The following is a 26341-nucleotide window of genomic DNA, read 5'->3' as shown; positions in this document are numbered from 1 at the left end:
TGACCAATAACAAACACCCTAGCCTGCTCCTGAGGCTGTTGCCTCTGCTGGTTCCCTTGTCCCCTACCCTACTGGGTACAATCCCTTGAGAAGTGCCCCGTCTGGCCACAAGTGAATCATGCCAAGTTCTTCGGTTTCGTGCAAGCTCGAGCAACATGGCCCATCTCATTGCAATTGAAACACTTCGGGTTCGCCATCGGCCTATTAGGTGCAACCCTAGCAGGTGCAGGTGCAGCCCTAGCTGGCGCCTGCTAATTAGTCCTCTGTCTCTTCCAGAATCCACCTCGATTCCCAAATGTTTTACTGCTCCCCGCAGTTGCCTTTCCCTTCCTTTGGAAATCCCTCTCAACCGATTCATGTTCCTAGAAAGTCAAGTTCTCCTGCTCAATGGCCATAGCCTTAACGAAAATGAGCTTTATCGTCTTCAGTTCCAGAACAGCGACATCGCGCCGGATCGAAGCATTCAGTCCCCACTGAAACTTCATAGCTAAGCTCTCAACATCCATCTGCCTCACAAAGAGATCCAACCTTGAGAACTCAGCCTCATACTCTCTCACACTTTTAGTCCCTTGGACTAACGAGATAAAATCCCTTTCCAATTGCTCCCGCACTGAAGGCGGAAAGTACTTCTTCCTGAACAGTTCCACAAAACCGTCCCAGGTCATGGTGGACACATCCATCACTCTCTGTGTGCCATTCCACCAGACCCGTGCATCGCCTTGGAGCATAAATGTGGCAATCTTCCTCTTCTCAATGTCGTCGCAAACGACCATCTCGAAGTAGGTCTTCATGTTCTCGATCCACTGATCTGCCAACATGTGATCCGTACCTCCCTAAAATGGGACTCCCCCCAGTCTCGAAATCTCCTTTGCCAACTTTGACAAACGAGTGAGATCTACAACATTTGCAGCCTCCACAACAGGTGGAATAGACAGCTCAACATTTGATGCCTCCACATCATTCTCGAACATCTCCTCAACAGGAGGAGGAATCCTGCCCCTACCTCGGGCTCTACCCCTGCCTCTGGGTCTACCTCGATCCCTAGCTCTGCCTCCTTGAGAATCCATCACCTAAGGAGCATAACAACATGTGGTTAATACATGTATAACTCTCAAACACAAGTATAAGTCAACGCTATGACTCGATCAACCACAGCACTACGTCAGAGGATACAATTCCATCCCATACGTCAATCTTGAGTTAAAACTAAAGGTCATCATTCCTTATAAGTCTTTAACTCATAGAAGCTACATCTAGCTCCTACACTTCAACCCCTGAGCCGACACTACCCTGACGACTCACATCCTACCGCTCACTACATACCCAATGACCATATCAATACCGAAGAGCATCTGATGGGGATCCGCTGTAGATGGGCCATCACTCGAGGAGTATTGATTGTCACCAAATATGTACCTTACGCTCTGATACCAATCTGTCACGCCCTTGATTTTACACACATGAAAATCGATATATATAATCCCATAATTATACATGCGTGAATGTTCAGTCATCAATACAAATACCTGGAACGTCTTTCCTTTAAAACAAGTACATACTAATGCCCTGAATCCATCCAAGTTAATATACACCCGCTCCACAGAGTTATATATTACACAAATTTATGAATTAAATTGCCATCACAAAATAAAGCGTAAATGCTCCTCAGAGCTTACTACATAGCGGAAGTCATAACAATGGCAAAGCCTACAAAATTTGCTTCCTACCCGATCAGTTGCCAACAAGCTACCTCAGCTTCAGCCACGATTACCCTAACCTGCAGGATTAACCCCTACACCAAAAGAATGGTGCACCGGGTTTCCACACAACAAAACCCGGTAATCTTATGAAAGCTCGTATGAGTAACTCATGAACATCAATCAACAACTCACACACATCAGCTAAAGGAAACCATGCAACCATGATTCCTTCTAATACTCCATAACCTTTCCATCTAAAGGAAAACATAAATCACCGCTGTGACAATGTTCTATTTGCTAACTTAACCATCAAGAAGCAAATCAAGTCTCATCTAGACAATGAAAGAAGAATACTGAAGGAATTCTCCTTTCGCTACATACTTATGAGTCTCCAGCAACCTCGACCGTTACCCCCATAATCTATAATGGCAGACAGACTATAGCTCTATTGAAATAGTAACCACTCGTCCGACTACGGATGTGATTACCTATTTCCTGCCTTGGTCACCATCTGCTACCTGTCACCATCTGTGACATATGTTTTCAGACCCCGTCTGGTCTCAAAATCAACATTAAGGTCACCATCTGTGCTCTATCACCATCTGTGACACATGATCTTCAGACCCCGTCTGGTCATGAAATCAAACATCAAGGTCACCGTCTGTAACCTGTCACCATCTGTGATATGTATTCTTCTTAGACCCTATCTTGACAAGACCCACCCCGAATTCCACCCTGGAATCCGAAGTGGCCCTGCGAAGGAGATTTACCAAAAATTTCGGCATAACCTCCCTTAAAAATGGATAACCCAAAATCCTGCGGAAAACCAAAATTCACTTCTAATCATCCAACCATAACTCCTGGAGCCACCCTGCTCCCAAATTCAACCAAACCCATCTCAGAGTTAATAACATCATACATAATCTCCAAAAGGTAAAAGTTACTACAATCACCAAAGTTAGGTCATCAACCTCAAATATAATTCATACAAGTTTGGGTCACATATCCCTTAGTAATCAGAGCATTCTAGGAATATAAATAGACAAGGAGTGCAGTAGGTTAAACAGGTAACCTACAGAAGGTGATGGCGGAAGCAGGTGCGGTCACTATGGCTCACACTCGTACACCGAGCAACAATACTGCAATCTGGGCATTTGAAACCGAAGGGCCCAGGGAAAAGTATACAAAAACGTTAGCGTGAGTAGACAAAAATAAATAATTGAAAGAAAAAGGGTTTTATACTTTTCCACATTTATATCCATAAAACTCCCGATGCATGCAATAAATAAGAAAACCCGACTAGCCCCGCTAGTCAAGAACAACAACAAAGAATATGGGGAAAAAATGGGTTCACCATACGGGAATGGAGCCCCTCAGGCTCAACCTACCCTCAACTGCCACTCACACATAGATTGTGCGAGGAGGAGAACTAATAACCTCAACTACCACTCACACATAGATTGTGCGAGGAGGAGAATATCACCTCGACTACCACCCACGTGAGGAGGAGAAAGCTACCTCAACTGCCACTCACAAACACAAAGTAAGTGAGGAGGAGACCTGAGCACATGACCCGCGTATGGTGAGGAAGAAGATCGTCGAAAGCCAATAAATCTGTATAGTTTCCCCACATATCTCACGAAATAAGAATCCAAGTGTATAAAGACGTGACCCCGCACGCCAAGATCATCTCAAGTTCCAATAAGTAGGGTAAAAAGAAGTATAAAGTTTTGCTTCCTCGAATTCTTATTTCGTAAATCTCATAAAAAGCTCAAAGAGCTGATTATAAATATAAAATCAATAGTATAAATTTCCAAATCCGCATAAATCAAAATCCTCAAATCGAGCATAACGAATCTTAATTCAAAAGTTCAAACCAATAAAACATTCAATAATCCAAACCAAAATAAAATGCTCGATAATTAAGTTGATAAATCAATAACTTAAAACTTGCGGAATTTAATTTGCATGCATCAATTAAAATCAAAGGTCCACTCACAATATGCGGTCAATCCTGACGTCGCTCGTGATTCTCCTCGTATGGAGACTCCTCTCGTCCTGTACGAATAACAATCATAAATATATATAATTCACAGGACGGAACTTAAACTTTACGATACATATAATTGAAAATTCAAAACATCCCCCTTCCTAACATCCGACTCCTCAACCCTCTACAACAACCATCCTTAATACTCCATCCATATTCATTCATCGATAAATAAATTCTAGAGTGAATTCGAAAGAATTCCAGCGATCGAATTCACATAAATCGTTAATTAATCAATTAAACTCAATTCGTAATTCCTCCAATTTCCACCAAACTTCATACATTACATTCTACAAACGTTATAGGGTATATGGGATTAAAACTACAATTAAAACACAGCTCTACGCACCACCATGCGCTACTTACAGTGGCGGCGCGTGGTGCAACCACTTCCTCCGATGACCACCAAATTCCAGCACTAGCATCTACACAACAGGCCCAACAATTTTCCCAACTACAACATCATCCAATTTTACCTCGAAGTGGTCGAATCAAGCCGGTGAAGGAAAGCCCCGAAACTTCAAGAACCCTAGAAATGAAAAAATTGTCAATTCGACCTCTACAATGCAAATTGGAATGAACTACCTTAGGGGAAATAATCTCCATCAAAAACCAAACCTTCGATGTGAATCTGGTGGCCGGAGGTGGCCGGAATGGCCGGAAATCGGCAAAATCCCAAAACTGCAATTGGAGCAAACCTTGCTTCGATCCGGACTTTCACGGCCAAAACTCCAAAATCCTAGGTCACTAGTGTCAAGAGCGGGTTGAGGCGCCCCTGTGGTGACCGGTTGCACGCCGGATGGTGGCCGAAAAGTGAAGAATCGAAGGGGAAGAGGTGAACCCGAAGGGGAAAGGGAGAAAACCCGAAGGGGAGAGGAGAGAGAAAGAGGGGTGGGTTTCCGGTTTTGGAAACCTACCAGGAAACCCACCCGGGTAACTTTCCATATATATTCAAATTTTACCATGAACAGTAATTTTCGTAATTCACTCATAACTTTTGCATACGAACTCCGATTTTTAAGTACCACATATGCACGCGCTCGGTTTAACGCCCTCTACAACTTTCATGAAGGAAATTTTCTCAAATTATTAACTCACAAAAAGTCAATTTTTAACCACCCCCTAAACGTTAAAATTATAACCGCGAACGGTAACCATAAGGAATTTCATGCAACTCAGTAAAAAGGGTATCTCAGATATGGGGTGTAACATATCTGGTCTTAAAGTCAAACGTTAAGTAAGTCGCACCCGACCTAAAAACGTTACAAACATCTAGCTTCGGCTTTCCTAATCCCTGCTCACCATATGTGACTTTTGGTATAAGGACCAATACATTTAACATGAATCACGCTTGACTCAAAAATGTAACATCAAGCTCAATACTTTTCAAACAATAGAAAACATCTTTTTCCACAATATTGTTTCCTGAAAAGTCACATTCAACAATAATATGAACACCATCATGCATATTATTATTCATCACAATCATCCACAATGATATATATATATATATATATCCATCATAATATATATATACATAGTCATTCACTCAGGAATGCTTACTAATACCAACTATAGTTTGCAGTTAATGATTAACGCCAAAAGAATAATGGTAATTTTGTTCATAAAGAACCTTGTGAGATTACTCATCTCGAACTCCTGCTGCGTCTTCAACAAAGCACAAAGCCACCAATTCACAAAGAATCGTCCACTGTACTTCGTCAAGTACCTAATCACATATGGTTCCAACTTAGTGACGATTCACATTTGATTTAAGTTCGAAACCCCTGTTTTGAACTAAAACCCCCAAAGTGGCGCCAATCGAGGCAAAACCACATCCGAGAACTCCCAAAGTATCCGAAATACGTCCATGATCGATGTGACCAACCCACAAGTCGATCGGATGCTCGAATCCTCACGGATCGAATAAATCGATCGATATGAAACTGTAAAAATCATAACAATTTCATACGAACTCCAAAATTTGCATATTATATATCGAAACGCTCGTATCAACGACTAGAACATATATAATACCACAAACAGTCCCTTATATGGCCGGAACACTGCCGGAACGTTGCCACAGGCGGTGGCGCACCGCCGCCGGCCAAAACTCAATATTTCACAAAACTCCCAACATCAAAAAGCTTCATCTAAGCATGCTTGTGAATTCTCATAACTAGCTCGAAGTCAGAAAACAAGCATAAAGGATCGAAAACTACCTCACAAGCTTTGAATTTTTGCTCAATCCGAGTTCAACCGATTTCCACGTAAATCGATCGAAACAAACACCATAGATCGATCAAGGAGCCTCCCATGAACCCAAAGATGGAAGCCTGAAGCCTTGACGTCGCTAGAACTGTGTTTTCCGGTCGGGTCCGAAAACACCAAGCTGCACCTCCTTTCTGCGCCGTACACGGTGGTTATCGCCACAAGAGGATGCCACAGAGACGACCAGAAGGAGGAGACGAGTCGTTCTGTGCAGGTTTCACGGCTAGAGGTCACCGAAGATCACCGGAAAAGCCGGGTCGAGTCGGCCGGGTCCGGGTCGGGTCAGTCTGAAATCTTCCAAAAAAGGAAAGAGAAAAATGAAAATAATTTCTGATTTTTCTCTTTATACTAAAACAGAAACTTCTTCCAATAGCCACAACTTCCTCATACGAACTCCGATTGACGCGTTTCGCATGTCCACGAACTCGTATCGACGCGCTCTACAACTTTCGTGAAGGAAGTTTTCCGAGAATCCCAACATATAAAAAGTCAAACTTCACACGACCCCCTAAACTGTGAAATTCGAATAATTATACGTACAAAAACTATTCCACTTCACATACAACCTACGAATAAAGCACAATAATAAATATTCGTATAACTGGTCCATTATTAATTACCAAAATTAAATAATAGAAATCCAGGTCATCACATAAACGGTCCGCAATCAACCCTGTATTGAAGTAAATAAATTCAGTATTTATTGGGTTGCAATAAACAGGTAGTTCATATTTGCAGATTTTAGATGTAGTCAAACCGTGTTGTTCATGATTTATTGGGTTGCAATAAAAAGGTACTTACGATGTTGTGTTCTACTGCGGGCACTCGAAGTCTTCATAGAGTTCATAGTCTGTCTCCACAATGTTGTTCTGCAAGATCCAATTCCTGGTTTCTTTTTCCTCCTCAGTCATTTCCTCTTCAACGATAATTAGGTTTCCCTCATCTTCTCCTTTGCATTTTTCTTGCCTGACCTCTGGGTCTTGGCTGTCACCTGGGAACCTGATCTTTGTCAAGTTCACAACATGTATGAACTTCTTGATGTGCCTCACCTATTTTTTGCAGATATAAAGGATTAGTTATTGAAATTCATCCTCAACAGTATGGAAACAAACATGTCAATAGAATTTGTCACATACCACTCTTGATGCATTCAGGTGGTACTTCTCCTCATTTGTGAATTCATTGATTGGTGGCCTCAATGAATTCATGTGAGTGAAGCACCTTCTTTCATTGTCGATTACTAGCAAAGTGTAGTGCATGCTTGTGCTGTGGTGAATGGGTACTAGCACAGTTGGGAAACGGAAGATCGACCAAAGTGGTTCCATCAACATTGTTTTGACACCACACTCAAACGGTCCGGTGTCTTCACCTGCTTCCTTCTTCAGCTCATGATTTATCGCAGTACTGTGTACACAACATAACCAAGTTAATACAAGTTTACTTTCGTAAAATGTACGGTTGATAAACTTTTTTGGGGGAAATAATACGTCTACTACCCCCCAATAGACCATCACCAAACACTCTATTTACAATCAAAAAGCTGCATTCATCATAGACCTTTTGCAGATACATGAAATAAACGATTACTAAACCACTATAAAAACATTATTTGGGAGCAATAATATGTCTATTGGCCCCCAGTAAACAACCAAACAAAGACTACATTTCAGTAATTCATAGTCTACTAACATTAAATAAACAAAAAATTCTTACTGCTAGGTTTCGATTGCTTACCGCTGCGTCTACACGGAGAAATCCCACTTTAGCTTTTAGCTTTCCGGCGTCAGACTTCAACAAGTCAATATAAACCCTGACCACCTGCAATTGTGACATATTACTCACCATCAGAATTGCCATTTTAATTGGGGGCAATAATCACATTATTGGCCCCCAGTAGACGTGTTGAGTCGACCAAACTTACATTAGTTTCGACATCACCCTCTTGGATTATCACTCTGAGGTCATGCTTGGTTATACGGCTTAAAAGGTCGTTGCTAACCCTGTAGTCGGTACTAGACAAACAGAAACAATCAATTCTTATTGGTTTGTAAACCATATGAAATACATAAACTAAATGAAAACGGGTTATGTACTTACGTGTCTTTTGCAGTAGCATTGAAGAATTTTTGAAAGTGCTTTCCGATTGCCGGGTCCAGTGTCCTCCAAGTAGGTTTATCGCAGTTGACACCTTTGATTTTGATCTTGTTCTCCATTTTTCTGGTCAGCGGCACGATCCTAGCTCTCTTAGGTGGGGCTCTCTTCCTCATCTTTGATTCTTCTTGTGTGTCGTACTCCCAATCAGCTTCTTTGGCTTTCTTCTCACCCTGCTTGTAAGTCTTGACATTTTTCTCTATAGACATGATCTCCATGTTTTTCTTCTCTTTTTGCTTGCCTGGGGCACCTTTTTCCTCCTTTTTCTTTCCAATGTCCGCATTCTCTTCATTTTCAGCAATCATGTTCACGATCATATAAAGATGGGCTTCCTCCTCTTGTTCCCCACCTTCTCGTTGTTCATGTAGTTCCATAGCCATAGGAAATGCTGCTATCACCCTCTCCGTCTCATGTCCCACAGTGGCTGCATAACTTGTTTCCTCTCCCAGACTTGCTCCAAAGTTTGGAGCTTCTTCCTCAACTTCTTCTTGTGCCACTCTGGGTGTAAATGGAACTACCTGAAGCTGTGTTTGTTGTGGAGGCAACTCTCCCTTCTCCTTTCTGAGCCTAATGCATAGAGCCCTAATGAGGTTGTTCTTCGCTCTCTTTTCTACTTCGAGACCTTTAATCTTCTCGTCGGCCATCTTTAGCTTTGCCCATAAATCCCTGTTCTGGGCATTGAGGTCTTCGTTTGCTTTCGCAAGCCTTTCTAGCTTTTCTTCCATCACTTTGGGTGGTTTCGTCTCACCAATTGCTGTCTCCATCTCACTGATGAGTTCTTTGATATTCCCCGTAAGCCTTTTGTTTTGTTCCTCTTCAGCTTGGCTTGCCTGGGGAACCTGCAAAAAGTGGCACAAAACCATTTAGGTTACTGTGGTCTAATAATAAATGTCATTAGTGGGGGTAGTAAACAAATTATTGCCCCTAGTAGAGCACCATAAAAGCAGCAGTTTGAATGTTTTCCAGGCTAATGTTCTCTAACAAGCACAAAAACAGGCACTAATTTATGTAATCACGTCACCAGGTGAAGACATTACTGGGGGGCAATAATCAAATTTTTGGCCCCCAATAGACGCAGTAGACAAGACCAGTTTGTTATACTCACCCAGGAGTCGAAGCTTGGGGTACCCTTCATCTCATCATCCAACTCAATGTCGCCCAGTCCTATGTCATCAGTCCACGGTCTAGCTTTGATTAGATCCTGTTACATTTATAAGTCAATTCTACGTAAAAAGCTGCGTAAAGTGCATGAAAATACAGTTTGCTCATTTTGCTTGCCACAGCCAGGTTCTCATTTTTGAAAACCTGCTCCAAATTGAAAATTTCTTTTATTGACCATCGAAGAAACCTTGGAGTTTCAGTCTGCTTGCCCGGGATCCAGTTCTTCGCCTTTGTCTTCTCAAGGAACCAGTAATAAATCAGAAGCAGGCATCCATTCATTGTTGCAGGACTGTTTCTCCTATATTTTTGCAGCCCTTCCATCAAGAAGTTCAGAATCAACCTTGGCCAATTGTACTTGTTGATGGTCCCAATTTGTTCGCAACAACGACCATATCCCATGTAATCTGAGCCCCGGTTCTGGTGAAGAAGAACGTGTTGAACAGGTACGTGATCATTAACACTACCAGCTTCCGTGCGTCCTTCAGTTTTGCCGGCTTCTTCAACTCAGCTATGAGCTTTGTTTCCACATCAGATCTAAGTACAGCCTGCTTCTTTAAAGGGCTGCCAAAAATTAGGGAGTCTTCCATTTCTTCCCTAACCACCCTCTTGTTCACATTGAACACTTCTCCATCGGCAGAAAGGTGAAGCAAAGCCGTGATGTCTGCTTTCGTAATTTCCATAACAACATCACCAAACTTCCAATTGCTGTCCTTGTGGTCGAAGTGCCTCATTATTACCTCTAAGTCTGCTTCATGCTTAATGAGCTGGTTCTCGGTTATCTTGTCTTCCCAGAATGGTTCGATCATCTCACCAAAATCTGTACCCCTCAAAATTTCCTTTGTTTCTTCTAGTATTCTCTCCTTGTGTGCATCTACCACTCTCCAGAAGGAACTAAGAGTGCACTTCTGCTGCCTCCATTCAATCTTAGCTTTTTGGACCTCCTTCTTCGGTTCTTCCTTATTCATTGTCCCTTTTACTGCCTTCTTCCCTTTACTCTTCGGTGGTTGAACATTTCTCCTCCTCCTTATTTTTGCTTTGCCTGAATTGGCTTCTTTTTCAACTGTTTTACTTTTTGTCTATTGTCTTGTTTTTATGATAAACCTTTTCGTTGTCTATTCACCTTGTGATTCTGATTCGTTTGAGAGTGATTACTCGGAACCTTGATTGACCCCTTCTTCTGCAGATGCTTCATCGGTAATCTCTTCTGCCTCTTGTCTCTTCCTCTTTCTAATTTGGTTTAGTTTCTGCTGAAGTGGCTGGTTAAATGTACTCTCAGTTCCCGCATCGGAACTCTCCGAACTGCGGACATATTCTTCAGAATCACTGAACAAGGTGAATTTAGGTCTAGACATTCTGCGCACCAAAAAAAAAACCAACATTAAAAGATTTCTTGCCCTAAATAAATACAATATTAAGGCTCAATATTGTGTGTACGGCCCCCCAATAGACAAAAAAAAAAAAAACAGCAATTTCAATGGTTCACAGAGTGTTGCACATTTTTACAAGCAAAACAACAGATAACTTCTCAAATCCACAAATTTTTGGGAGTCAATATTGTGTCTATTGCCCCCCAATAGACCAGCAATAGACACACAATTTCAATCACACACAGACTACTACTATTTAATAAACGAAAAAACAAAAGAACACATTCCAAATACCAAATTACATGGGATAAATGAACCACAGTTCAGTCATTAGTGGTTGGCAATAATCTACCTATAGCCCCCCACTAGACCAGCAGATATATCTCCTTTTATATTCAAATAGCAAATTATAGTACTGTAATGAATAGAACAGTGAACATTGACCCCCAATACAAAGTCTACTGGGTGGCAATAGAGTTATGTTTTTATGGTTAGGACTTCAAAATAAGCTTTCAATCAGTCTGCATTACCACTCAATGGAGTGTTTAAAATCAATGAACAACTTCCCAAATAGTATTCCAGACATACAAATCAGAAACCCTAGTTCTCACAGATTTTCACACATGCCAAGTCAATATCACTGATTTCATAGATATGAACCAAAATGAAGCCATCAACAAGTTGAAATGCAACAAGTATGTAATAGATTCGGCAAAAAACAAGAAAAACTGGAAAAACTAGTCGGAAATCGAATTTTTACCTCTTTCGATATTTCCAAAGCCGGAGGAACGTGAAGCGTTGCCGGACCGAGAAACTTGCTAGACGGTCTTCGGTGAGAATTGAGGTCGTTTTTCCGGGATTAGAGAGAGTGAGAGAGAGCGAGCGATCGAGAGGGGGGGAGAGAGAGAGAGAGAGAGAGAGAGAGAGAGAGAGAGAGAGAGAGAGAGAGAGAGAGAGAGTCGTATATGGAGGGACTTTGGAGTTTCAAACCGATTTGACTTGGGAGTGAGAGAGAGAGAGAGAGAGAGAACAGGCACGGTTTGAGACGTGTATTTAGTGGTTAGTGGCAGGTTTGTAAATCGTGATTTTTTCGGAGCCTATATGTATTGTGTCACTGGTGGTTTGGGTAAGTGGGCACAAACAAAAGTAGGTGGAGTGTTTGGGGAAATATTGGGCCAAATTTGAGTAAGTGGTCACAGCCCCTATATATATATGCTTTGTCCGTAATGCCTTGATAAGAAGTATAGTTGCTGAAACCCAATGACTTGGTGCAAATGTTTGTTATTAGGTACCTCTATGATCAATTGAAAGCTTATAAAATGATGGACATGGTTGAGTTTGTTGACCCTTCACTTATTGGTGCTGTGGGGTGTGGGAATGGAACTGTCAAGGCCCAACACATGAAAGATAGGCTTGTAACTGCTAAACCAGGGTAGATGTTCATGCCACCATATAACTCAGGGTAAGTTCATGAACGTTTGCAAACTTTCATATCTACTATGTCTGAACATAAAAATTTAGTGTTCAAGATATATGACATTTTGTATGCATGTAGTGATCATTGGATGTTGACACGTGTCAATCCGGAGAAAGGAACCGCCTATTTTATGGACCCGCTGAAAAGACGCTTACCTACAGGAGATTGGATGTCTATCGTGGATACGTAAGTCCCTCGTTTACATATTGATTGAAATGCCTCAATTTTATGAAATCTATTTAATACACTTGTTTGCCTCCTTTCCTATATGGTACATCATCGATCATATGTTGTTTTGGTGTAGTGCTATGAGTATGTATAGTTCTGAAAAGAATAAGCAAAACCGGAGTTCAGTCCATTGGAAAAATTTGGCTGTAAGTTTCACCACTTGTGGTTTTCAAAAACAGTATTTCATTTTGACTTTTCACTTGTTCATTCATTTGCTTGTGTTTAGGGCATTCCTTCCCAACCTAACAACTAGGATTGCGGGTACTTTATCATGCGATACATGAGATATATCATTGAGGATAAAGACATGTCATTGTTTCCTTCCAAGGTATCAACATATATAGCTATAAATATAGTCACTTGACTCAATTTCTCATAAGTGTGTTATTATATCCATGCCTCATTCACCAAAATGATTAACTAATCCTTTTGATATGATAAACTGATTTCAGTGGGAGAGGAGAGGCAGCAGCCATTACACCTAAGTAGACATTGATCAAGTGTGAAACGAGTGGGGGAAGTTTGTTATCAACACATATGTGCACGAGTCATGAAGTAGCTCACTTGTTGCTGGTACATTTTAGGTAAGGAAAACATCTTTTTGTGCTTCTCTGCTGGTACATTGTCATGCACCATATGTGGCATGTTCTGGAACAATATATGTGTATCAGCTTTTTGATGTCCCAAGTAGCTGGGCATGCACTAGAATGCTTTTCTTGTGTAAAATGTTGGTTTCAATGATTGGGAAATGCACCCCTTTTGCTTTTGAAGTTTAAAGTATTGGTTATATGAATCATTTGATGGTTTGCAATGTTTGTATTTGATAAAGTACTGTTCATTTGGTAAATGAACCAAATGAATGCACAATCTACTTCAGGAATGTGATGTTCAAATGATCACACAACAGATTAGATATAATGATCATTGCCTGTTGTCTGAATGGCCAAAAATGGGACAAAAACACATTGTAATCAATCATATCACACATCGGTTTTTAACAAATCAGTGTTTTCTAATCTATACTCAGACAACAGAATTAATTGAACTCTTTTGTCCTAAAAGTTAACCACACAACAGAATTAATTGAACTCTGTTGTCGTAAAAGTTAATCACACAACAAAACCAATTGAACTCTATTGTCCTAAAATTAATCACACAACAGATATAGACCAAGAACTGAAGTTTGAAGATCAATCAGACAATAGACAAAATATAAATATGTTATCTGACACGCTTAACATACAACAGCTTAAAACTGACATTGTTGTCTGAAGACAGCACCTCAACTGCTGCGCTTTGCATCTGCCGAGCTATCACACAACAATTATAACACATAATTGTTGTCTGTGTGTTTCTCACACAACTGTGTTCCACCATTGTCTGAATTTTCAACAGACAATGGCTTGGTCTACAACGGTGGCCCTCCAAATCCCACAACGGTTTTTTGCTGTTGTCTGATAAGGTTTTTTGTGTAGTGTATATTGGATAAAATATAATCTTGGATTGGTAGCTGTTTCAGCCCATTGCACATCGGGATTCCCTGTTCCAGTACCTATCAGTTTAAAGTTAACAAAAAAATTTAATATTGTGTTTTCCTGTTTGTGTTCCTGTTAAGCAGATCATTCATTAAGTTTGTTGTCCTGTTTCATTTTCTGTTTGTGTGTAGTATAGATGGATAGAACATGGATGGTTGCTGATAGGAGATCTTGTCAATACAAGTTAGGGGTAATGGAGTTCTGTAAATTTGCCTTGGATAATGCTCGAGACCCTAACCACATTAGCTGTCCTTGGACTAATTGTGGAAATGTTGAATATTTTTCTGCTGGTGTAATTAAGGATCATTTGTTTGTGAATAGAATGGATGAGAGTTATGAGAAATGGACTGAGCATGGGGAGGCTATGGTGGAATTAGGACCAGATGAAGATAGTAATGGCATAGAAACAGATTCAGATCAATCCGAATTTGTGCATGGTAATGAAAGGGCAGAATATGAAGTAGAAGTAGGTAGTGAAGTAGAGCTGGAAAGTGAAGAGGATCAAGAGCTCTCAAATGAGTGTAACAACTTTAGAAAGTTTGTTGATGATGGTAATAAACCTTTATATCATGGTTGTGATGGTCATACAAAGTTGAATGTCCTCGTAAGGCTTTACAACTTGAAAGCGAAACACAGTATGAGTGATGTTGCTTACTCTGATTGGCTGATTGCCTTTGCAGAGTTTCTTCCGGTAGGCAATGAGATACCTACCTCTATGTATTAGGCGAAGAAGACCTTGAGTGCTCTAGGAATGAATTACACTAAAATCCATGCATGCCCTAACGATTGTATTTTGTATAGAAAAGAGTATGCTGATGAAATTAAGCGTCCTACATGTGGTCTTTCAAGGTGGAAATTAGGTAAAAACTCCAAAGAGAGGGAAGGTGTACCTGCAAAGGTACTATGGTACTTTCCCCTTATTTTAGGTTTCCAAAAATGTTTCAGTCAAGTGAAACATGTAAGAGTCTGATGATGTGGCGAATGTCATCACAGATGATCGTGAAGAGTGATGTACTTTGGTTCTGACCCTAGAAACCTAAGACTTGCTTTGTCATCAGATGGGTTTAATCCCCATAGTTCATTAAGTAGCAAGTATAGTTGTTGGCCGGTAATTCTTGTGATCTACAATTTGCCTACATGATTAATAATGAAGAGAAAACAAATGATGCTATCATTATTGATATCCGGACCAAAACAACCAAGAAATGACATCGATGTGTACTTGGCACCTTTGATAGACGACTTAAAGTTGTTGTGGGAAAGAGTTAGAGGTGACAGGACCCGACCCAAGAATCACCCCGAAACCTGGATACGAGCCTGCGGGGCCCACGTTAGGTGAAATCCAACCGAAAATTCGGCAGAACCTCCCCTAATATGGGCTACCCAAGTAGTTCACAAACCTGGATATGATTAATATTTACCTCCTAATCCAAAAACACAAAAACCATATTTACATTCCAAGCATATGTGTTACCTTCGAAAAGTTCAAATCCCATCACAACCTCCGTAATAAACATCAATTCTAACAAAAACATCCACCAAACTTAGAAGAAACGGTTTATCAGAGCAACACTAAACTAAGCCGATATCATACAAGGTAGGTTAAGTAATAACCTACAGACAAAAACGGAAGCGCTGATTTCCAAAGTCCTTGAGCCTGGACGCAATCTCGGCTAATCTGAAATCTGGGCATTTGAAAACGAAGGGCCCAGGGGAAAACATATAAAATCCATTAGAGTGAGTGGACAAAACCGAAACTAGAACCAAAACAATTTATGGTATGCTTCCCCATTTCTCTTTTTAACAAAACCATCATGCAGCGAGACTTCATAAAATTCCCAACTCAATCTTTTTCCAAGAAACTCATTTGATGACTAGGAAGGACTGCTTCCTAGGCTTCTCATGCCATCGGGGAGGGACTGCCACCCGATGACGCATCGGAAGGGACTGCCAACCGGATAGGAGGCGGTGATTAGTTGGGACTGCCAACTAGCCACAGGTAGTAGACGGGACTGCTGACTAACTACCTCAAGTCATCTGGAAAGGACTGCCAACCAGATGACACTTCGGATGGGACTGCCAACCGAGCTGTAGTCTAGACGGGACTGCCGACCAGACTATTACCTAGAAGGGACTGCCAACTAGGTAAGATACGCATGCGCCAAAACTGGCCTCCTTGTGATCAACTGCTTTCTTTTTAAATCCTTTACTTTCCATAGAGTCACATTTTCTCAAATAATAAATCAACTGAAAACTTATTTCCATGCTGCATGCATTATTTTAACAAAATAAAAGTCCACTCACAAGTGAGTCCCGCAGCTAAACCTGCTGCCTGCCCGTGTCACCCTCGCTCGAGGGCTCAATACGTCCTGTAACAATTGGCAAGATATAATTAACCATAATGAGGAAACAATCTAAGAAACAAAGCTTAATCCTTCGGAAATTAATCTCATTACACATAATTCTTCTAACGACCAAATTCTCCAATTTAGGATTAAATTCTCGAATTTCAGAATTTCTTAAAATTCCAACGCCCTCAAAACTCTTTAACAACTCAACCGATTTTTATTTCGTTTCCTCAACCATAATTAACCACAAAAAATTATAATACAATTCCCTTTCCGAAATTCCAATTCCTTCTTAATTTTCCCTTTTCAATCCACAATTTCATCTCCAAAAATCTCAATTTCTTTCTAAATTTTTCTTTTTCAAATCACAATCTCCTCTCCAATTTCCCAACAAAAATCATTCAACAATAGCTTTTACCAAGAGATTTAACCCAAAATATTTATAAACCATAATCATCAAACAACCATAATCAACATCAATTTCCAAAGAAATCTCAATACCCAACAATCTCAAGTTTAACACAAAACTCAAAGATTAAATCCAATTTCAATCAACCTATTTAATCCAAAATCAACTTCATAACCCACACAGCCATTTTTATATACCTGCAGCAGCCACCAAATACAAGCAGAAATAGCCGAATTTAAACCCAAAAAATAACAAGAATTCGGCAGCACAGTTCACGCTACTGTTCACGTCTCCAAACACCCTCAAATCTTCCTCCACCGGCCAACACAAGCTGCAATAGTTAGATATGATCATCAACAACAACCCAGCAACCCAAAACTTCAAAGAAATCCGGCGAAAATCTCCAAAACAAGCAGAAAAAGCCGGAATTCCAAACCCAAACTCAAGGACTCGGATGGAACTGTTCACGCTACTGTTCACAGTCTCAAACACCTTCAAATCTTCCTCCACCGATCAAAACGAGCTGCAACAAGGTTAGGAACAAGTTCAGCACTTCCCCAACAACCAAAAGCCCCAAAGAATCCGGCCAGAAATCGCCGGAAACCGGACACCAAAGCAAAAATCCAATTTTTCCCATTTCTACAATTCTCTTCGAAATCTCCAAACCAAAGCTACCCAAGTTAAAAATCTTACCTTAGATACAAGAGGAGCAAGAGAAGATCCTCTAATGGCCGGTGGTGCGGCCGGTGGCGGTGGTTTCACCGGAAAAAGTGGCTCCGGTTTGCAGAAAGAGAAAGAAAAGAAAGAAGAGAAAAGAAAGAAGGAAGAAAGGAAGAGGAGGGGGGCTGGAATCGGGAAACTGATTTCTCTCTCTTCCTTTTCTGTTTTTATTTCCTCTTTTCCACAATTATAAACTCATCTAAAAAAAATAACCATGCTATGAATAGTACTTTCTATTTTTGATCATAACTTTTCCGTAGAAACTCCGATTTAAACAAACTTCGTGTCCACGAACTCGATTTTTCGTATTCTACGACATTCTCAAACAATTTTCTTAACTCAACGGACGAGGAAAAAGTCAACTCCTTGGTCAATAATGGTAAAAAGTAAATAGTAAAAACTTTAAAGTACGGGGTATTACAATCTCCCCTCCTTATAAAATTTCGTCCTCGAAATTGTATCTTACTTCGGAGTGCCCGCTCACGACAAATAAGGATCTGTACTGGTTCTTCTTCATATGTTAAATCTTCTGTAAGTGTAATGGGTTGAGCTGGTAACACATGTGAAGGATCAGTGATGTACTTGCGAAGCATGGAGACGTGGAAAACATCATGTACTTGAGATAGTTGTGGAGGTAAAGCCAAGCGATAAGCGACAAGACCAATTCGTTCCACAATCTCATAGGGACCAATATACCTTGGACTTAGTTTCCCTCGTTTACCAAACCTTACCACACCCTTCCACGGAGATAACTTCAAAAATACCCAATCACCAACTTGAAATTCAAGATGCTTCCTGTGTTTATCTGTGTACCTCTTCTGTCTGCTTTGAGCCATCTTGAGTCTCTCTCTGATCACCTTAACTTTATCTGTTGTGATCTCAATAATCTCAGGACCAATAAGTTGTCTTTCTCCCACTTCATCCCAACATAATGGGGTCCTACACTGTTTCCCATATAAAGCTTCGTAGGGAGCCATACCAATACTCGAATGGTAACTGTTGTTATATGCAAACTCCATCAAAGCCAAGTGCTTATCCCAACTTCCTTTTAATTGTAGAGAACAAGCCCTCAACATGTCTTCCAAAGTCTGTCTAGTCCATTCAGTGAGGATGGAAAACAGTGCTAAATTGTAATTTTGTTCCTAAACATTTGTGAACCTTCCTCCAAAACTTTGATGTGTAGCGGGCATCGCGTTCGGAAACAATGGACTAGGGCACACCATGAAGCCTCACAATCTCATCCACACAGTGTTGTCAGTTATCTACACTAAAAGTTTCTCAAACCTCCAGAAAATGAGCTGATTTGGTGGGTCGATCCACAATCACCCAATACCATCATTACCCACCAGGGTGCGAGGTAACTTATACATAAAGTCCATGGTGAAATATTCCCATTTCCATTCCGGGATTGGCAAAGGTTGTAACAAACCTGATGGCTTCTGTCTTTCTGCTTTCACTTGCTGGCATACAAGGCATCTACTCACAAAGGCTGCAATTTCTCTTTTCATGTTTGGCCACCAATAATATTCCTTAAGAGTACGATACATTTTTATACCACCAGTTTGTAGAGCATACGCGGAACTATGAGCTTCATTAAGTATTTCCTGTTTAAGTAGGAACACAAAGTCTCTTTCCAAACATGAAAGTTCCATCTCTTCGAATAGAGAATTCAGGTTGCCAACCGCCACGAACACCTTCTTTAATCCCCTCAATTCTTGGGTCAAGAGATTGTGCCTCACACACTTATCAATGAACACTGGTCTCACATGGAAACTAGCCACCATGGCAACATCCTCATCAACAGATAACTCAACCCCAGTAGACCTCAATTCAGACAATAGCGGTACCCAAATGACCCCTAAATATGACAAAGTCACAGAGAGGTTCCTACTGAGTGTATCCACCACCACATTCGCCTTACCAGGGTGGTACTCTATGGTACAATTATAGTCTTCAAACAATTCCATCCATCTTCGTTGTCTTCGTTGTCACAAGGTCAAACCAAAACTCACACTTACTAAATTCAGCATACAATTGATTTATCCTCAAAGTCTCCAATACTATACTCAAATGCTCAGCATGTAACTCTTCTCTCTTAGAATAAACCAATATGTCATCAATGAACACAATCACAAAGCGGTCAAGATACGGGCGAAACACCTTGTTCATGAGATCCATGAAAGCAGCGGGTGCATTTGTCAACCCAAAAGGCATAACAAGGAACTCATAATGACCATAACGTGATCGAAAAGCAGTTTTGGCTACATCCTCCTCTTTAATCCGTATCTGATGATAACCATACCTCAAATCAATTTTTGAGAAAACTTTAGCACCCCTCAACTGGTCAAACAAATCATCAATGCGGGGCAAGGGATATTTATTCCTTATAGTCACCCTGTTTAGTTTCCGATACTCAATACAAAGCCTTAAAGTACCATCTTTCTTCTTCACAAACAACACAGGTGCACCCCAGGGGGATACACTCGGTCGTATAAACCCTTTATCCGTTAACTCCTGCAACTGAATATATAACTCCTTCAGTTCTGCCGGTGCCATTCTATAAGGTGCTTGAGAGATGGGTGTTGTACCTGTAAGTAAATCAATGGTAAAGTCTATCTCTCGCACCGAGGGCAAACCAGGCAATTCTTCTGGAAATACATCTGGATAGTCACCAACAATCGAAATTTGGCTACGATCCATAACTTCGGCATCTGAATTCACCACATGTGCCAAATAAGATTGGCAACCCTACTCATCATCTTCTTAACAGTTAAAGCTGAGATTATGTAAGATGGGAGAACCTCCCGTTCACCATAAAAGGTGACAATTTGCTTACCCGAACTCCGAAATAATACAGTACTACAAAAGCAATCCACTAAGGCATGTTGCATCCCAAGGAAATCCATCCCCAGGATTACATCAAACTCCACTAACTCAAATGGAATCAAGTCCTCCTCTAAGAAAACTCCTTCTACAAACACTCCACAAGAACGATATACCCATTCAATTCTATGTCTTTCCCCTGATGGTAGAACAACATGCCATTCTCCAAGTAGGAGAGATGGGGGCACATTAGCAATGAAAGAAAACCTCTTAGACATAAAGGAGTGGGAGGCTCCCGGATCAATCAAAATAAAAGCTGGTTGACCAAAAACAACTAACATACCCATAATGACGTTCGGTGCAGTGCGACCCTCCTGCTGGGTCATAGCATGAAGACGGGCCTGGGTCACTGGTCGCCCTCTCTGTCCACGACCCGGCTGAGTGCTGCTCCTGCCTGATAAACTGCCATGAGAGCCCGAACTAGTAGCACCCACAGAGGTCTGACCCATACTCTGACTAGTAGTAGTGAAGACTCCCTGGGTCAACTGAGGGCATTCTCTCCTGTAGTGACCCCACTGGCCACACTGGTAACAAGTCCCCACACCTGCCTGACACGGGCCCACGTGGTGCTTACCACAAGTAGCACACTGGGGATAGTCTCTCGGAATCGCCTGTCTACCAAAGCCTCCACTGGAACTAGCAGTGCCACCCCTGAACTGTCTCCTACCTGTCTGCCCAGGCCTCCTGAAGTGTCCCCTAAAGCGCTGACGAGAGCTAGAATCTGAACTGCTCAGTCTACTGCCTGATGACGATGCAGAACCCGAACTGGAGGCAATTCTCTTAGATGGCCCCTGACTGGGACCGCCAATCTCCAAAGGTCGGGAACCGTCCAGATATCTAGCCTCACACCTCCTAGCAGCCTCCACAGCTAACTTAAAAGTCGGATAATCATGAGGCGCCAACCAATCTCGATATATAGGTAGGAGGCCATTGATAAACTGATCAACCTTCAACTTTTCTGTCGCCACCAACTCAAGGGCAAACCGAGACAAAGCAATGAAACGCTCCTTATACTGCAACACAGTCATCTCTTCAGTCTGCTTCAACTGCATGAAATCAAATCGGAGACGGTGCTGGGATGCCTGATTATAATACCGATTTGAGAACTCTGCCTTGAACTCTTCCCAAGTCATGGTAGTTGGGTCAAAACCCATATTCCTAGTACCCTGCCACCAAAGCCATGCATCCCCGTCTAGGAGGTCAATAGCCAAAGGAACCCTCCTAGCAGCTGGACAACCCAAGGATTCAAATACTTTATCCATACGAGTAATCCAGTCTCCTGCAACGGACTCCATAGGAGCCCTGGAAAAAATATACGCCCCATGGCGTCTGGCACGCTCCACAGTATAGTCGGTACTAGGATTTGGGAGTGCCGCTGTAAAACGCTCAAACAACTGCTCCATGGCCCGTAGCAACCCACGAGGGACCTGCTCATCATCACCCTCACCAGCAGGTAAAGGGTCACTACTAGCACGAGATCTGCGTCCGCGTCTCATTCCACCTGAAATTCCCATAACTGAGTTACACCAAGATATTTACACCAACAACAACTATCTTACATACTTAATTGGTACGTCAGCACCGAAGAGTATACGATGGGGAACCGCTGCAGTCGGGCCATCACTCGGGAGGTACTGAATACTATCAAGCATGTACGACAACTATAAGAAGATATCGGCCACAGAATCTAATAACCTAGTGCTCTGATACCAACTGACAGGACCCGACCCAAGAATCACCCCGAAACCTGGATACGAGCCTGCGGGGCCCACGTTAGGTGAAATCCAACCGAAAATTCGGCAGAACCTCCCCTAATATGGGCTACCCAAGTAGTTCACAAACCTGGATATGATTAATATTTACCTCCTAATCCAAAAACACAAAAACCATATTTACATTCCAAGCATATGTGTTACCTTCGAAAAGTTCAAATCCCATCACAACCTCCGTAATAAACATCAATTCTAACAAAAACATCCACCAAACTTAGAAGAAACGGTTTATCAGAGCAACACTAAACTAAGCCGATATCATACAAGGTAGGTTAAGTAATAACCTACAGACAAAAACGGAAGCGCTGATTTCCAAAGTCCTTGAGCCTGGACGCAATCTCGGCTAATCTGAAATCTGGGCATTTGAAAACGAAGGGCCCAGGGGAAAACATATAAAATCCATTAGAGTGAGTGGACAAAACCGAAACTAGAACCAAAACAATTTATGGTATGCTTCCCCATTTCTCTTTTTAACAAAACCATCATGCAGCGAGACTTCATAAAATTCCCAACTCAATCTTTTTCCAAGAAACTCATTTGATGACTAGGAAGGACTGCTTCCTAGGCTTCTCATGCCATCGGGGAGGGACTGCCACCCGATGACGCATCGGAAGGGACTGCCAACCGGATAGGAGGCGGTGATTAGTTGGGACTGCCAACTAGCCACAGGTAGTAGACGGGACTGCTGACTAACTACCTCAAGTCATCTGGAAAGGACTGCCAACCAGATGACACTTCGGATGGGACTGCCAACCGAGCTGTAGTCTAGACGGGACTGCCGACCAGACTATTACCTAGAAGGGACTGCCAACTAGGTAAGATACGCATGCGCCAAAACTGGCCTCCTTGTGATCAACTGCTTTCTTTTTAAATCCTTTACTTTCCATAGAGTCACATTTTCTCAAATAATAAATCAACTGAAAACTTATTTCCATGCTGCATGCATTATTTTAACAAAATAAAAGTCCACTCACAAGTGAGTCCCGCAGCTAAACCTGCTGCCTGCCCGTGTCACCCTCGCTCGAGGGCTCAATACGTCCTGTAACAATTGGCAAGATATAATTAACCATAATGAGGAAACAATCTAAGAAACAAAGCTTAATCCTTCGGAAATTAATCTCATTACACATAATTCTTCTAACGACCAAATTCTCCAATTTAGGATTAAATTCTCGAATTTCAGAATTTCTTAAAATTCCAACGCCCTCAAAACTCTTTAACAACTCAACCGATTTTTATTTCGTTTCCTCAACCATAATTAACCACAAAAAATTATAATACAATTCCCTTTCCGAAATTCCAATTCCTTCTTAATTTTCCCTTTTCAATCCACAATTTCATCTCCAAAAATCTCAATTTCTTTCTAAATTTTTCTTTTTCAAATCACAATCTCCTCTCCAATTTCCCAACAAAAATCATTCAACAATAGCTTTTACCAAGAGATTTAACCCAAAATATTTATAAACCATAATCATCAAACAACCATAATCAACATCAATTTCCAAAGAAATCTCAATACCCAACAATCTCAAGTTTAACACAAAACTCAAAGATTAAATCCAATTTCAATCAACCTATTTAATCCAAAATCAACTTCATAACCCACACAGCCATTTTTATATACCTGCAGCAGCCACCAAATACAAGCAGAAATAGCCGAATTTAAACCCAAAAAATAACAAGAATTCGGCAGCACAGTTCACGCTACTGTTCACGTCTCCAAACACCCTCAAATCTTCCTCCACCGGCCAACACAAGCTGCAATAGTTAGATATGATCATCAACAACAACCCAGCAACCCAAAACTTCAAAGAAATCCGGCGAAAATCTCCAAAACAAGCAGAAAAAGCCGGAATTCCAAACCCAAACTCAAGGACTCGGATGGAACTGTTCACGCTACTGTTCACAGTCTCAAACACCTTCAAATCTTCCTCCACCGATCAAAACGAGCTGCAACAAGGTTAGGAACAAGTTCAGCACTTCCCCAACAACCAAAAGCCCCAAAGAATCCGGCCAGAAATCGCCGGAAACCGGACACCAAAGCAAAAATCCAATTTTTCCCATTTCTACAATTCTCTTCGAAATCTCCAAACCAAAGCTACCCAAGTTAAAAATCTTACCTTAGATACAAGAGGAGCAAGAGAAGATCCTCTAATGGCCGGTGGTGCGGCCGGTGGCGGTGGTTTCACCGGAAAAAGTGGCTCCGGTTTGCAGAAAGAGAAAGAAAAGAAAGAAGAGAAAAGAAAGAAGGAAGAAAGGAAGAGGAGGGGGGCTGGAATCGGGAAACTGATTTCTCTCTCTTCCTTTTCTGTTTTTATTTCCTCTTTTCCACAATTATAAACTCATCTAAAAAAAAATAACCATGCTATGAATAGTACTTTCTATTTTTGATCATAACTTTTCCGTAGAAACTCCGATTTAAACAAACTTCGTGTCCACGAACTCGATTTTTCGTATTCTACGACATTCTCAAACAATTTTCTTAACTCAACGGACGAGGAAAAAGTCAACTCCTTGGTCAATAATGGTAAAAAGTAAATAGTAAAAACTTTAAAGTACGGGGTATTACAAGAGGAGTTTATGATGCAAGACTAAATGAATACTTTACTCTCAAGGGTATACTATTCTGGACGATCAACAATTTTCCAGCTTACGGTGACCTTTCTGGGAGTATTGTAAAAGGGTATAATGCATGCCCTATTTGCCTTGAAAAAACAGAACCTACAATGCTAGTTAATGGAGGGAAAATTGCCTACATTGGCCATCAGAGGTTTTTAGGAAGAAACCATCCCTATCGAAAGCAAAAGGCTGCTTTCAATAACTTCCTTGAGCATTCACCTCCTCCTGTGCCTTTGACTGGTGAAGACGTATTGGGTAGGGTAGAGCAAGAAGTTCGGAACTGGTCTTTTGGAAAGAAATATCCTCATCCTCCTTATAAAGGTGCGGATGATGAAACCAGTCCTTGTTGGAAGAAAAAGTCTATATTTTTTGAACTTGAGTACTGGAAATTTCTACTTGTTCGACACTGCCTCGATGTGATGCATATTGAGAAAAATGTATGTGATAGTCTAATAGGGACCTTGTTGAATATTTCGGGAAAAACAAAGGATAGGGTGAAAACTCGGTTGGATTTGGTGGAAATGGGTATTAGATTAGGATTGAGGCCTTTATGATGTCTTGAATCGATATAAAATGCTGGATATGGTTGCTTTTGTTGATCCTTCATTGATCGGTGGAATTGGTTGTGGGGATGGCCATGCGAGGTCACATCACATCAAGGATAGGCTCATAACAGCAAAACCAGGCCGGATTTTCATGCTGCCTTATAACTCAGAGTAAGTGATTCATGAAAGTTTTCTGTTATGCATGTGATACTTTGCATTTCTATTTAAGTAAGGATTTGCAAAGTGGAGAAGTAAACGTACACTTGTTAATTCATTGTATATAGTTAACATTGGATGCTCACTATTATGGATCCGGACAAAGAAATTGTTTATTTCATGGATCCCATGAAGAGGCGGTTACCCACTGGAGAATGGAGATCAGTTGTTGATATGTAAGTCATAGTCTACATATATTGCAATTTTTAAGTTATCGAATACTAAAACTGATGAAAAGAAGAAATTGACTGTAACATTCAACTTTAAGTGTCAATTTCTTTACAAACAAAAACTGATATTGTGGTAGTTCTATTTTAGTGCCATTGCTATGTATAATGCACACAAGGGAAGGAAAGGCCAGAGTTCAGTTTTGTGGAAAAATTTATCGATACGCATGCATGTCTACATTAGTTTGGAACTTGAAATTATGCTTCTGTTTACCTGGTGCATATTTTGACTAGGTTCTATTTGTTGTTGAATTTATCATTGTTCAATTCTTAGGGTATTCCTCCCCAACCTAATGCTAAGGACTGTTGGTATTTTGTGAGAGATATAATTGAGGATAAGGATTTAACATTTGTCAACAAGGTATACACTCATAATTAAGATCTGTTTGGTCTTCTATCTATATGTTTTTGAATGATGATCTGTTTGGTACTGTTGACCGACACTTTATATAACTTCGCTTTGTTACTTGAAATAATTTCAGTGGGAAAAGAGAAGCAACCTTGTGTATAGCCAAGAGGACATTGATGTGATGCGGTGCGAGTGGGTAAAGTTTGTCGTCAAGTCATATATGTAAGAGCTATTTAGTGGTAGGCTGAAGGAAACTACAGATCATTTTGTTTAGTGCTTATGCTGATGGATGCATATATATATATGAATGTTG

The 26341-nt window shown here is 41.0% G+C and overlaps 1 protein-coding gene and 1 long non-coding RNA gene across 5 annotated transcripts; both read right to left on the bottom strand.

Annotated features, from left to right (window-relative positions):
* Window positions 1–6571: 6571 nt before the first annotated feature.
* On the bottom strand, window positions 6572–21986 carry LOC121052019. 4 transcript variants are annotated; one of them, XM_040515837.1, is made up of 8 exons: window positions 11461–13138; window positions 9278–10686; window positions 8119–9011; window positions 7943–8033; window positions 7756–7839; window positions 7158–7425; window positions 6823–7070; window positions 6572–6694 (listed from the first exon to the last, which is right to left on the bottom strand). In XM_040515837.1, exons 2-6 carry the CDS (start codon window positions 9305–9307, stop codon window positions 7408–7410), a joined length of 1116 nt encoding a protein of 371 aa, XP_040371771.1. In that variant the 5' UTR covers window positions 9308–10686; window positions 11461–13138; the 3' UTR covers window positions 6572–6694; window positions 6823–7070; window positions 7158–7407. The 4 variants fall into 4 exon arrangements, with proteins under 4 accessions (XP_040371771.1, XP_040371770.1, XP_040371772.1 ...); XM_040515836.1 differs by having other exon boundaries at window positions 6615–7070; XM_040515838.1 differs by having other exon boundaries at window positions 6615–7070; window positions 7943–8021.
* Window positions 21987–23050: 1064 nt separating this feature from the next.
* LOC112191403 lies at window positions 23051–24603 on the bottom strand. Its single transcript, XR_002932943.2, has 3 exons — window positions 24193–24603; window positions 23697–24022; window positions 23051–23111 (listed from the first exon to the last, which is right to left on the bottom strand). It is a non-coding gene; the product is annotated as an uncharacterized LOC112191403 (long non-coding RNA).
* Between the last annotated feature and the right edge of the window lie 1738 nt (window positions 24604–26341).

Source organism: Rosa chinensis, chromosome 3 (assembly GCF_002994745.2).
Source record: "Rosa chinensis cultivar Old Blush chromosome 3, RchiOBHm-V2, whole genome shotgun sequence".
In the NCBI taxonomy this organism is placed as follows: Eukaryota; Viridiplantae; Streptophyta; class Magnoliopsida; order Rosales; family Rosaceae; genus Rosa; species Rosa chinensis.
This window is presented reverse-complemented; position numbering and strand designations above follow the sequence as displayed.

What these genes read in the sequence shown, in the direction of transcription:
- LOC121052019 (XM_040515835.1), bottom strand. Translation starts at nt 21,814, where the DNA reads ATGGGAATTTCAGGTGGAATGAGACGCGGACGCAGATCTCGTGCTAGT. An exon ending in TGCACCGAACGTCATTATGG is followed by an intron (nt 15,626 to 20,583) that starts GTATGTTAGTTG and finishes TCAAATGCCCAG; the next exon opens with ATTTCAGATTAGCCGAGATT.